The sequence below is a fragment of the Malania oleifera genome, chromosome 2, assembly GCF_029873635.1.
Source record: "Malania oleifera isolate guangnan ecotype guangnan chromosome 2, ASM2987363v1, whole genome shotgun sequence".
Lineage (NCBI taxonomy): Eukaryota > Viridiplantae > Streptophyta > Magnoliopsida > Santalales > Ximeniaceae > Malania > Malania oleifera.
Window position 1 is genome coordinate 138,586,956 of NC_080418.1, and position 14,223 is coordinate 138,601,178.

Here is a 14,223-nt window from a genome sequence, read left to right on the forward strand (position 1 = left end):
AGTAATTTATCAATTTTTATTTTTTTAACTTGAAATTAAAATAAAAAACCTATTTGATTATTTGTTTTCAAATTTTTTCTTTACCTTCTAAAATTATAATAAGGACAAAAGACACTGACTTTCCTAGTTACATTATTTACACTTGTTCATTTGTTTTAGTAAAGGAGAAGAAAAAAAAATGAAAGAAATTTATTTTTTATTGTATGTCTCTTTATATTAAATATTATTAAAAGTAAGAAATATTTTAATATAATTAAAAATTAAGAAAAATCAAATTCCAATCAGTATCATATTTTTGTTCATTAATTTGGATGGATTGTTTTCTAATTTCTTTCTTACTTTTTTATGCATCGATAGTGAAGAAGCTCGAAATTCATTATTTACACTTGTTCATTTGTTTAAGATCAGGAGGGGAGGGGGTATGATTGTATTATAAAGTAATAAATATATATTAAAAAAATGATAAAAATATCAAAATAAAGAGCTATTACTACAATTTCATTGAAAGTTAACAAAAAATCACCAAGTTTATTAATTCTTGCAAATTAGAATAACGAATGAAGAACAAAAAGTGAAAGTGGAAATCACTTAGTTTTCTATTACAATAAAGTTACACCAATTATTCAGCATTTTGCATTTAGAAAAAATGTAAATAGAAAATTGGCAATGGCAATGACAACAAACGCACCCTAAAGAATTTTGACTCATCTACAGCTTTACAAATTCACATATTAGAAAACAGAAAATTAAGCAAGGATGCCGTCCAATTTTGAAAATATATTTTTCTACACAGAAATGCGTTCATTCAAAATGAATTCATTTCCATTATGTAGTTCTCCTTCTTCGTCACCATCTTTCTCACGGCTTCCCTAAACGCATCCTCTCTCTCCTCCCCATCAAAAGCGCCGGCCAGCATCTCCGAATCACTCCCAATCCCGATCGGCCCGTCAATGGCCTTGATCGTGACAAGCGTGGCCCCCTTCATCACCCACCCGGTCCTCGGTAACTCTAGCCGAGGCGCGAACCACAGGTTCATCCTCAAATTCGGAACCCTAGTCCTCCCAAACGTCGACTCCGCCGTCGCCGGCGAGTTCTCGGAACTTCTCGCCTTCTTCATCTGCTCTTCTCCCATTCGCATCCTCCCTTGCCCCTTCGAATCCGTGATCACGACACTCTCGAGCATCGGATGGTCCAAAATCATCCGATTGACCATGTAATGCCTTGCGGATGCTGCAATCAAGCAAGAGATCATCCACACGACTCGCAGCTTCAACTCGTCGCCGGTACAGCTCGGCTCGACTCTTTCCCTCTGGTCTCGTTGCTCTTCGGAACTTTTACCGCCATTCGGCTTCGATTTTTGGAAAGATGTAGCTCCGAGAATCGCGCAGCTCTCGAGTGCGGATCCGAACTCGGCGCTCCACTTGAGCAGGGACTTGCCGCCGGATCCGAACTCGCGGCCATGGGAGGGAAGCTCGAGGTGCAGAGACTTGACCTCGGAGAATTGCTTCAGGACTAAGTCGAGCGAGGGGAACGAGTCAACACGGTCCGAGTTGGTGACAACAGAGTCGGGCACGCCGATTTGGTGGACGCAGCGAAGAGGCTTGGATATCAACTTATTGACCAGAATCTTAAAGAAACTCACAAAAACACCCCTGCGGCCCGATCTAGGCTTTTGGCGACGGAAGGAGACGGAAACGTCGTCGGTTTGGGGGGCGAGGGAGGAGAAACGCTTGGATACTGCGCAGCACAGGGAAAGAGATCTGGCATCTCGGAGCGTGGCGAAGATCAGACGGACAAGATCGTCCGGTAAGCGACTGAAGTGGTCTTCCTCGTGTTGTTTATGCTCATTCATCTCTCTTTGCTCCTGGACTCCGTTGTGGGTATCAGGGGATTATATATTTTATATATGTTGCAGGGATTACGTGACACGCGGTTTGGGGTTTAGGGTTTAGGCGACACGTGTTAATACGGGATTTGGGGAGCGAAATGTTTGACTGTTGTTTGAAAATTCGGACAATAGATTTGCGTTGCGACTTGAGGGGCAAAGCGGTTTTTGGGAAACGGGCGTTTTATAATATAAGGGCGCTTCTTCATATAAAACTTGAAATGTTATGTTAATTTAATTCTACTAAAGCTTACTAAACGCTTATAAATATTTTTCTGCTCTTAAGTTTAAGAAAAATAACTATGAAATTAGTTATGTGACTTTTAACAAAAATAAAAAAATAATTTGTTCATTAATTTTATTTTACACGTAAATAAAAATAATATTATTAATATATATAACCAAAATTTAATTAATTATTTTTTCTCTTGATGATACAAAAATTATATTCTTTACATATTATCTAATAGAATGTTGACTAATAATAATATTTTTTTTTATCTAAAAAAAAAGTTAAATTGCACGGCATCTCAGCACGTGGAATTAAGATCTTAGATTTAGATTATTATTAATTTGGATAAAATATAATATAAAATTAAATTAAATTTTTTTCATATCCACAAAGTTAAATTCAAGCCCCAAAATTCATTCTCCCATTACAATCCTTACTTCGTACTAATAATTTTGTTAAAAGTATTAAGTCTGGTGCTTTTAGTATTGTTATTTTCTCTATCTACCAATAGAGATAACAATTAAGAAGGTAGACTAAGCTAACTTAGATAAATTATATTATAGTAGGGCACAACAATAAGGTGAAATGCTCAGTTTTTATCCAATTTGTTGTTATTAGGAAGAAAAACATATGTCATCAATGTCTCGCAGTCAGTATTTTGAAAACAATAGAAGAATGTTTGTGAACTTTTATTGTGCAGTAGTTTAGCATTTCTTGCGAGCGTTTGCACTCGTCAAAGATTATTTGGAAGATCATTAGTAAGGAATAAATGTCCCTTCATTTTTTATTTTTTATTTCCATAAGCATTTCAGTACAGCAAGTGGTAGCGTGTTGAAAACATAAAAAATCTAAGTGGAACTATACCAAAATAAAAAAACTAGGTAGCAAATTTTTGCCCAATAAACAAACTTTTAATCCATTTGAATTCCAAATCAATTAAAAAAAAAAATATTTCATCTCTTTTAGCTAAAAATACATTTAACAAAATGCAATCTTTGATTCATACTGTCAGTACACACCTGGCATAGAAATTATATACTCGTGATCAAAACTTACTTAGACTAAAATGAAAATTTAGAAAGGAAAAATAAGTGAGATAAGGAAAAAAATGAAATGAGAATAGGATTTGAGATATAAAAGGGAGAGGAGCTTGTTTTGAACATTTAATAGTAAAATTTTTCCAAAACATCATGCATCTTGTTGCTTGCGAAGAAAAAGGCCTATCCATTATACGATAGTTTGAGAGGGGGGTAGGTCAGATTGTACATGACTATTTGTATAGATTGAACGTTGAAGGGGCCAATGTTAGAAAGTATAACTTCGTTTCGTACCTTTTGGTAACAAATTCAAGAATGAATTTACTTTCTTTGTCCTATGGAAGTTTTTTTGGGGGGTGGGGGGTGGATGTCAGTTATTATACAAGGGATTGAAGAGAGAGAAATCAATTGTCACACTTCTACCAAAGGAAATTTATGTTTGTTTCTTGTTTCTCTTGAAACAATTTATAATATACTATAGATTTAAAACTTTAATGACTACAAGATCAAATTTGAAGAAATTGTAGAAGCCAATACTGCTAATTGATGCAAACTAAACCAAAATTATTAGATTAAAGCTATAGCCCATTTTTTCTATTCCAAATATTTGAATAGAAAATATAAAGTCCAAGATGACAACTGATATTCCAAATAATCTTTGAACAACATCAATAACAACAAAGTTTCAAAAGGATATATATATATACACACACAATAATTGCCTTATACTATTACATAAAATTATTACATTAAAATCTCAAGGAATAAAACAAAAGGTCCAATAGATATATCCGAAAAAGTAGCACAAGGTTAAATTTTCTGTATTTGTTTTGCATATATATATACATATATAGTATGTGTGTGCGCGCGCGCGCATGTGTATGTGTGTGTGAGAGAGAGAGAGAGAGAGAGAGAGTAAATATAGGGTATAGCTTTCATTAAATAAGAATTAGACACTTGGTAAAAAAATTAGATTCGCTTAGTGGGATTTGATGAGGAAAAAAAACATAAGGATAAATCTTACAAGCTGATGTTTCCTTATTCTTTGAGTAGTTCTAACATGACTTACAATAGATAATATACTGAGACCCTTGGGACATATAGGAAGTAAGTAGTGATCCAAATAAATAAATAATTAATTAATTAAATTAAAAATAATTAAATATTTATTATTATTAATAATTAAATAATATAATATAATATAAGTAAACCTCTCGAAAGATTATCCTTCAGGAGGTATTCTAGAGACTCACGCCACCCCCCTGAGAATTCTTCCTGCAGCCAACAGCTTGCCTCCATCTCTGTCTCCGTCTCCGTCTCCATCTGTCTCCGTCTCCGTCTCTCTCTATCTCAATTTCTTGACAGATTTGCGAGGAATTGGGAAATGGAAGGTGTCGTTGGATTTCTTGTTCCGTCGTCGAAATTTCTACTAGAGCGGATTTGTTGTGGGAGCGGCTTAGGCACTATTCATGAGGTAAGACAATTTTTTCCTAATTTCTCAATTTCGCTTTAAATCTACCGTTAAAATCGACGATCGGGCACAATCACGATGTCCAAGTCGCGATCATCGTCATTTTTCCTGGAGTAAATTTCTAATTGAGGTTTTTTAGGCCCCACTCTAAAGTGAGAGTAAGATTTGGGAAATTAGGTAAATTGACTATATTTAAGGGTATAATTATTGATTTAGAATTTATGAGCTTAGAAAATATTAAAATATTATTTTATTTAGGGTTAATTTAAAGGAACTAGAATTTTTAATTTTAGGATTCAGGTGAGCGCCGCAGGCATTTTTCGGGATCCTGTTGGCGTAATTCAAGAAATCAGGTAAGGGAAAAAATATATATTAAACCATAATTTTTATGAATTTAATAGAAAATGAATTGTGTTATGAATACGTGTATATATTTTGGTATGAGTTTAAAATGCCAACCATTTGAATTACGTTTTTCGAACTTAAGGCTGTTTATTAGATATGTATATGCGAAAATGAGCTGATGAAAGTAAAAGATATTTTTCAAATAATTATATAAGAAATGAAAGGTATATTTTCAGCATATAAATGTTAAATGTGGGTTGACTTATTTTACAGGAAATATATGTATGAATTTTACTGTTAAGTTGTGTGGCATGAGTAAAATAGAGTTTTGTGTGGAATTATGTTATATATATGAGATGCAAGATATACAGAAAATGAACTGAGTATGAAAATGATATATGAAATATACTGCATGCGAGTGTTAATGCAATCATGGAAACAACCACGGCTGAAAAGATGCCGAGACTAACCAACAACGATCGAAAAGGTGCCGAGAATGTTATGAAATGAAATGAAAATGAAATGGATAGAATGAAATGTGATATGTGAACAATGCAAAATGGAAAAAAGTCATATAAAGTGAGACGCTATGAAATGTCAAAGTTGAGAACATGAACAGATGTGAATTATAGAATAATGACAGTGTTAGAATTGGTGTATTCCCAAGAGGGGGGTGAATTGGAATTTAAAATTTTTTTCCTAGGTTTGACCTAAATAGCAACAGTACATTCACAACCTAAGATCTGTCTATGCAGTTCCAATATGTGCAGATAAATTTAACGTGGAAATTAAATCATATGCAACATTCATACTATAACATACACGTGCGGAAATATAAACAATGCACACACGATATGTTATCAGGGTTTGGCCAACTGTGCCTACGTCCCCGCCTCTAGCTCGCAAGTCCGAAGATTTCACTAAAGGCTCACTTAATGGGTGGAGCGGCACCGATTACAACCAGGTCAATTAGCACAGGGCTGACCTCAACCTTTACAATCAGGTCATTAGCGGGGTTGACCTCAACTTACATCTTAACAGGATGATGCTCCTAACTTTCCTAACCGGGTCTAAGCCAATCTGAGACTATTTCAAAGGGCTAGTCTCTCTCTTCAGGCCCGTGCTTGGAAATACAATAGTATTTTTCTCAATTAAGTTAGTACAATGATTGTACTTTCATGTAAAACAGATATGTACCCAATACGTGCAAGTAATAATCAATCCACACCAAACATGTAAGAACTATAAGCTCAGTGGTGTAATATGTACTCTCAAATAAATATTTTCTATCGATGTAATCAGTGCGTGAGAGTGCAATCACTATAATCTTTGTATCACAAGATGTATTCACTCTTAAGTGCTCAAACAAAAATATTAGCCAAACAATATATATGTATATTTCAATCAGCAGATTTTCTCAATCGTATGATGGTTTAGTATTGTATATGTTTGGTTTGCAAAAAGAGTTTAATCTTTGTATTCAACGAATGATATAAATCAATGAATATTGCAACAAAGATTTTTATCACACAAACAAATATCTCTTCAAAGGTTTATCAAGATGAAACACACTGGATATTTGAAAATATTTTGAAAAGATTTTACAATAAAAAAAAATACGAACTTCACAAGATATTGCAATGAATATGCAATACTCAAAAGTTCAATGGAAGTCTTCTTAGGAGAGACCTATTAGCAAAGTCCTTTAAGAATACTTAAGTTTGACTCTCAAGAAAAATTGTATCAATCAATCACAAACCAAAGGAGAGTAAACTTATGGAGCAAACAAACACTCAAATCTGACTTACAAAAGATTTTTGGCAATGAGAGAGGGTACGTATGAGTGTATGAAGCTTAAAAATGAGTATTATGGATTTTGAGAAGTTTAAAGAATTTCTCCTAATCAAGATTGCTAATCCCATGCTAATTATTCAAAATGAGGGGGTATTTATAGATTTTCCCTGAATTATAACCGTCGAGGACATGGTTGGAATAATTAGAAAAGATTTAATAATTTTTAATTATTTTAACCCTGTTTAACCGAGTTAATCGCGGTAAAAAAATAGGTCCAACCTGAGAGCATCGGTTGACCAGGACAAGTTTGGTCGACCCAAGTTCTAGGGGTTCGGTTGACCGGACTAAAAATGAACTGTGGAGGACCGAACATGTAAGTCTGAAGGCGATTTTCAATATTTGCGAGGTTCGGTCGATCAGGGTCAATATGAATTGAACCTGTCAGTTGACTAGACCATTGTGGGAACTCGGTCGACTAGATTGGTGGTATATAAAAATCACTCGGTCGACTAGGAAGTCAAAATGTTGACTTCCTAAGAGGTTCGGTCGACCGGGGCAGTGGTCAACCACTTGACCCGGTTCAGGTTCGGTCGACCGGGGGGAAAATATGCATGAAAAGTCGGTCGATCAAAGGTGCACATTTTGTGCATTTTGATTTTGTTTCATCTAACAAACACCCTATTCAAATGACTAACACAAACATGTGCAATAGTGAGTGTCCTAAGGTCATTTCTAGGCCTTTCTGAGTGCACCGAAAAAATCCGGTGTCGGTCGACCGAAAGGTGTTCCCTAAGGTCTTTCTATGATTATTTTGATTTTCAAGAGATGTGTAGGGACCTAGAGTCGTTTTAAGGTCTTTGAGCTTGTAGTTCTTACATGCATGAAATGCAGATTATTACAGACCTTTCTTAATTAAATATTACAGACCCGAATAGAAATTATAATAATTAAATTATAACTAAGGTCTTCATTTTCTTCCGGGTCTCTGAGTGCCATCATATGATATCGCCAAGATAAACCTGCACATAAACTCGGCAGACATTAAATACCTGAGTATTTGTCATAATCAAAACAGGGTATGACCATAGGGTCAACAGACAAACAAATAATGTATTATGGTATTATTAGTATTTATACTAGTAGAATATGTTACGGTTGAGCGGGGTGTACTCTTCGCTCGAGGGCTTACTGAGAAAGGTGAGTGCTCTGGTTGTATCAGTTATAACAGTAGGTTGCATAACGTGTTAGGGCAGAGAGAAACTACTTGTATGGGCCGGTAAATTTTCCTATTCTTGGGAGCCTTTGCTGGTAAACTTTTGGTATGAATTGTGTGAGTACGAGATTAATTTATCACTTAAGGGCTTACTGAGTAAGGTGAGTGCCTTGGTATACTTTAACTGTGACATTTGGGTTGCCTAATGTATCAAAGCAGAGGGGTGCTACTTGAATGGGCGGGTAATCACCCCCATCCTTAGGTAATCTCATGGGTAAAATATCTTGCATGTGTTTGAGTAGGATCAGAAAATGATTTCAGGAATTATGTTAACGATTTTCAAATGTTAAATATTATGTTGTTATATAGACTCATGTTGATCACACACTGTTTTAATATATTGTCTTTTCCCTTACTGAGATGCGTCTCACCCGATTATGAACTAATCTTTTTTATGACCTCCACGAGATCGAGCTTAGAGAGCTCGAGCTGTTATAACATTTTTGAGAAAAAAAAAGTATAATTTTGATAATATTTTGGGATGTAAATATATTATGTTTTATGTTTTAAGTCTTCTGAGTAATGGATGATTGCGAAACATACTTGTGTTTGTGAATATTAGAAGTGTGGGTTACGTTTTGGACATATGTATATATGTGAGTACAGGTGGATGTATGATTCATGTTAGAATGTGGATGGATGTAGAAAACTCTGGTGTTATATTTGTTGAAAGATTTTAGTTATGTTTTTTGCTGCATAAATAATATTAGAATGTGAATTATTAGGTAAATGAATGGATTAATAGTACTCCGGGCTCACTTAGGGGGTTCGGGGAGTTACAAATGGTATCAGAGCAATGTCCAGCCAGAAGTGTGATTAATTTCATTTCGTCTGGATAGGGAAATGTTAGAGTATTATATTAGAAATGATTTATACTAGAGTATAAGAAACAGTTAGGATAAGGATGCTAGATGGATAGGTTAGGTTATGTATTGAGAAGTAGGTTTGGTGTAGGGAAGTATAAGATTTTGTTTTGTAATTTAGAGGCGGAAATACGTTGACGATTTCTTGTGATTTTTTTGAAGCAGTCAACGGCCTCAGAAAAGTCACGGTAAACCTTAGATGATTTCGTTTCTAAACTGTGAGACTAATCCTTATATGAGGAATTTGGATGTATATTGGAAATTATATAATTGTGTTGTTGGGATTATGGTATGAGATAGAGTAAATCGTAGAATTATGGAAATGAAAGATTAGGTAACGAAGTTCAAGAACGAAATTCTTTTTAAGGAGGGAAGAATGTAGTGATCCAAAAAGAAAAATAAATAAATAAAAAAATAAAATAAAAAATAAATAAAATAATTAAATTAAATTAAAATTAAAATTTTAAAAAAATTAAATAATTAATTAAATATTTATTATTATTAATTAAATAATATAATATAATATTATATATATATATATATATATATATGTAAACCTCATGAAGGATAAACCTTCATGAGGTATTCTAGAGACTCACGCCACCCCCCCCTGAGAATTCTTCCTGCGGCCAACAGCTCGCCTTCGTCTCCATCTCTCTCTCTCTCTCTCTCTCTCTCTCTCTCTCTCAATTTCTCGACAGATTTGCGGCGGATTGGGAAACGGAAGGTGTTGCTGGATTTCTAGTTCCGCTGTCGACATTTCTACTGGAGCGGATTTGTCGTGGGAGCGGCTTAGGCACTATTCCTAGGGTAAGACATTTTTTTCCTAATTTCTCAATTTCGCTTTAAATCTGTCGTTAAATCGACGATCGTGCACTACCATGATGTCTTAGTCGCGATCGTTGTCATTTTTCCTGAAGTAAATTTCCAATTGGGGTTTTCTAAGCCCTACTCCAAAGTGAGAGTGAAATTTGGGAAATTAGGTAAATTGACTATATTTAAGGGTATAATTATTGATTTAGAATTTATGAGCCTAGGAAATATAAAAATATTATTTTATTTACGGTTAATTTAACGAAACTAGAATTTTTAATTTCAGGATTCGGGTGAGCGCCGCAGGCATTTTTTGGGATCCTGTAGGCATAGTTCAAGAAATTAGATAAGGAAAAAAATATATATTAAACTAGAATTTTTATGAATTTAATGGAAAATGAATTGTGTTATAAATACGTGTATATATTTCAGCATGGGTTTAAAATGCCAACCATTTAAATTACGTTTTTTGAGTTTATGACTATTTATTAAATACGTATATGCGAAAATGAGCTGATGAAAGTGAAAGATATTTTCAGGATAATTATGTAAGAAATGAAAGGTATATTTTCAGCATATAAATGTTAAATGTGGGTTGACTTATTTTACAGGAAATATATGTATGAATTTTACAGTTAAATTGTGTGGCATGAGTAAAATAGAGTTTTGTATGGAATTATGTTATATATATGAGATGCAAGATATAAAGAAAATGAATTGAGTATGAAAATGATATATGAAATATGCTGCATGCGAGTGTTAATGCAATCATGGAAACAACCATGGCTGAAAAGATGCCAAACAGTTACGACTGAAAAGATGCTGAACAACCATGACTGAAAAGATGCCGAGACTAACCAACAACAGCCGAAAAGGTGTCGGGAATGTTATGAAATGAAATAAAAATGAAATGGAAAAGAACGAAATGGAAATGAAATGTGATATGTGAATAATACAAAATGGGAAAAAGTCATATAAAGTGAAACCCTATGAAATGTCAAAGTTGAGAACATGAATAGATGTGAATTACAGAATAATGATAGACAGAATAATGTATTATGGTATTATTAGTATTTATACTAGTAGAATATGTTACGGTTGGGCAGGGCGTACTCTTCGCCCAAGGGTTTGCTGAGAAATATGAGTGCCCTAGTTGTATTAGGTGTAGCAGTAGGCTGCATAATGTGTTAGGGTAAAGGGAAATTACTTGTATAGGCGGGTAGATTTTCCTATTCTTGGGAGCCTTCATTGGTAAACTTTTGGTATGAATTGTGTGAGTACGAGATTAATTTATCACTTAAGGGCTTACTGAGTAAGGTGAGTGCCCTAGTATGCTTTAACTGTAACCTTTGGGTTGCCTAATGTATCAGAGCAGAGGGGTGCTACTTGAATGGACGGGTAATCACTCCCATCCTTAGGTAATCTCATGGGTAAAATATCTTGCATGTGTTTGAGTAGGATCTGAAAATGATTTCAAGAATTATGTTAACGATTTTCAAATGTTAAATATTATGTTGTTATATGGACTCATGTTGGCCATACACTGTTTTAATATATTATTTCTTCCCTTACTGAAATGTGTCTCACCCGAATATGAACTAATCTTTTTTAGGACCTCCACGAGATCGAGCTTAGAGAGCTCGAGCTGTTATAGCACTTTTGAGAAAAAAGGTATAATTTTGATAATATTTTGGGATGTAAATATGTTATGTTTTATGTTTTTAGTCTTCTGAGTAATGGATGGTTGTGAAACATACTGGTGTTTGTGAATACTGGAAGTGTGGTTTACGTTTTGGAGATATGTATATATGTGAGTACAGGTGGATGTATGATTCATGTTAGAATGTAGATTGATGTAAAAAACTCTGGTATTATATTTGTTGAAAGTTTTAGTTATGTTTGTCGCTGCATAAATGATATTAGAATGTGGATTATTAGGCAAATGAATGGATTAATAGCACTCAGGGCCCACTTAGGGGGTTCGGGGTGTTACATGTGCAGTTGGGCTTACGATGTTAGCAAGTGTTGCAGCCGATAGGTTTACAAGAATAGTAAGCAATTGGAACATGTATGTTGTAGACCAATGATGAATTAAGGAATTGATGGAACAATAAAAAAAAAAAGTAATTTTAGAACTATTGATTTCAAATTCAAATATTTATTCATTGACAATGATGTAGCAAACCAGAGGAGGCCATGTAGAGGATATGTGCAACCTCCACCACTACAATTGTTGTCCCTATCATGACTCCTCAATGATAATGGTGCAGAAGTATAGGCTAGCTACATGGAGAGATGCACTTTTGATGGCGAATTTGCTCTGAATTTGATTACAAGTCCTAAGAACTAATATCACATGATAAAAGGGGAGAATATAAAAGGAGATAATGACAAAGTAAGAAGAATGCAACAAGAAGAACAAAATCAACAGTCATTAGTCGCTAAAAGCCTACAAAAGCCTAGATTTTCTTGCCTATTTGTTACCCATTCAGTCTATCAAATAGTCATTAGTCCATAAAAAAAATCAAAATAGGCCTAGTCCATATAAAAGAACCAAAATTGGCCTGAAAAAGGCAAAAAAGTACCCAAAATAGATAAAATGAACATACATAAGCAACTTCTCCTAATTAACCATTTTTTTCAACTTCTCTTATATAAGGTTCCAATTCTGGAGGGCCATAAAGAGTTAGAAATTCCTTATGCTTGATATCTTCTTCAGCAAATACAAAACAAAAAAACATCACTGCTTTCATAGTTGTTCTTGTATCATTTGTTTTGCTGGCCAAAAAATTTATTGTTACAAAATTTTCTTGCTTTTTAATGTCATCTATTCAATATTGTTTGTGAAATGAAGAGAATAGAATGTTTTTCAAATTCAGTCTTGCAAAGACATCAATATCCCATCTAATCAAGTATCATCATCTATTTTTTTTTTAAGCCAAAAAAGGAAATTTCATTCCTATTTACAATAATTGGAGAAGAAACATAATGGAATTTTAAAGATTTTCACCATAAGTGTGCTACAAGTATATAAAATTGCCCCTCCTACACCTACCACAACATAAAATATGAAAACCAATTCAAGTCCATAATGCATATGATGTTGGTTCATCCACCTATGTTGTTGTCTTTGCACAATAAACTAAAATAGTTAAATATCTTAAGAATAAAAGAAGATAAACTAGCTCATTTAGTTACAGATGCTAACATATCAAGAGAGTTGAGTTGAAAGATACGCTAAAGGCACTAAACATGACAAAAAAAAGAGGATAAACTAAATCTAATATAGATAAAAAAAAATGGAACAAAATTATTATTGATATTATATAGAGTTTTTTTTTTCTTGAAAAGGTAAATTCATTAAGTGGAAATAGACAAGCAAGTAGTTTGAAACTTCCAAAAGAGGAATACAAAAAGGTGAAGAAATCATCCTCGGTGAAAATATGTAAGAACTCCTCCCAATCTAGGTTAGACATAAGTTAGACTTGCACCAATGAAATAGATTAGATAAAAATTTTTCGTACACAACTGAGGCCGTGGAATAATTTTTTATGAAAATTCTCTCGTTTCTTTCCTTTCAGATCGCCCAACAGATAGCTACTAGAGTAGTTGCTTTCAATCTTCTAAGAAATTCCTTTAGATCGGTGAAACTCGAAAGAAAAAAAATTGAGACCAAATTTATGGGTTCACACCCTTTTTGAGAATTAAGGCATAAAATATGGAAAGTGAGCAGACATCCAGGTTTTCCTCCATCTCTTGCGAATTTTTCTTTACTAAATCAAGTGTAATTTTCGAGCATGATTTTCAGCAGATTTCTCCAGTGATTATTCATTGGTGCGCGCGTGTGTTATGAATGTAAGGACACAAGTGAAATGAGGGAATTGCTTTTAATTGTAAGAGTGTAGAAAATATAGTAGTTATCTTTCTTCGGGCTTTGGTCAAATCATGTATATCTTGGTGTTCATCTTTGTTACGTGCGTGTGGTTTTATTCTTTGATTTTGATCGGTTATCCAACACAAATTTTGGGCATGACCAGATGATGAAGTACGCTTTTGACAAGCCAAATTCCAAATCTTCCTTAATGGAGATATCGACCCCTTCTCTCTCTCTCTCTCTCTCTGTTGGAGTGATTGTGAACTTGGGTTTGTTGCGCTCTCGCTCCATGATATTCATCTTCTCGAGCTGTCCCTTTCCCTTAGTGTCTCTGTTTTCCTTGTTTCGAACAGTGCAGTGCGAGCATCATTGTGAAAGCTAGTTGCCGCATTATTTGTGTGGGGATGATGAGGATTGGCCCTCTGGGCTTTGGCTTTGCAATGAATTGAAAGAAATGGGCAACTTTTGAGGGACACTTCAATCAACATTATATATATCAAGCACGCACTCAAGTCTCAAGCTGAAAGGGGGTGAATCGGGTATGGTTCAGGAGTAGAGATGGTGTTTGCATCTCGGGAACTCTTCGGTGGATCTCAGCCTAATCTAAGGAAGATTTTTTATCTATCACAGCAAGGG

The 14,223-nt window shown here is 34.4% G+C and overlaps 1 protein-coding gene across 1 annotated transcript; it reads right to left on the minus strand.

Moving 5' to 3' along the window:
• Positions 1–572: 572 nt before the first annotated feature.
• LOC131148958 (F-box protein At5g46170-like) lies at positions 573–2,094 on the minus strand. Its single transcript, XM_058098944.1, has one exon. The coding sequence runs from the start codon at positions 1,850–1,852 to the stop codon at positions 806–808; it is 1,047 nt and encodes a 348-aa protein (XP_057954927.1). The 5' UTR covers positions 1,853–2,094; the 3' UTR covers positions 573–805.
• Positions 2,095–14,223: the final 12,129 nt, after the last annotated feature.

Excerpts from the sequence above, each read along its gene's own strand:
- LOC131148958 (XM_058098944.1), bottom strand. The coding sequence starts at position 1,852 with ATGAATGAGCATAAACAACACGAGGAAGACCACTTCAGTCGCTTACCG.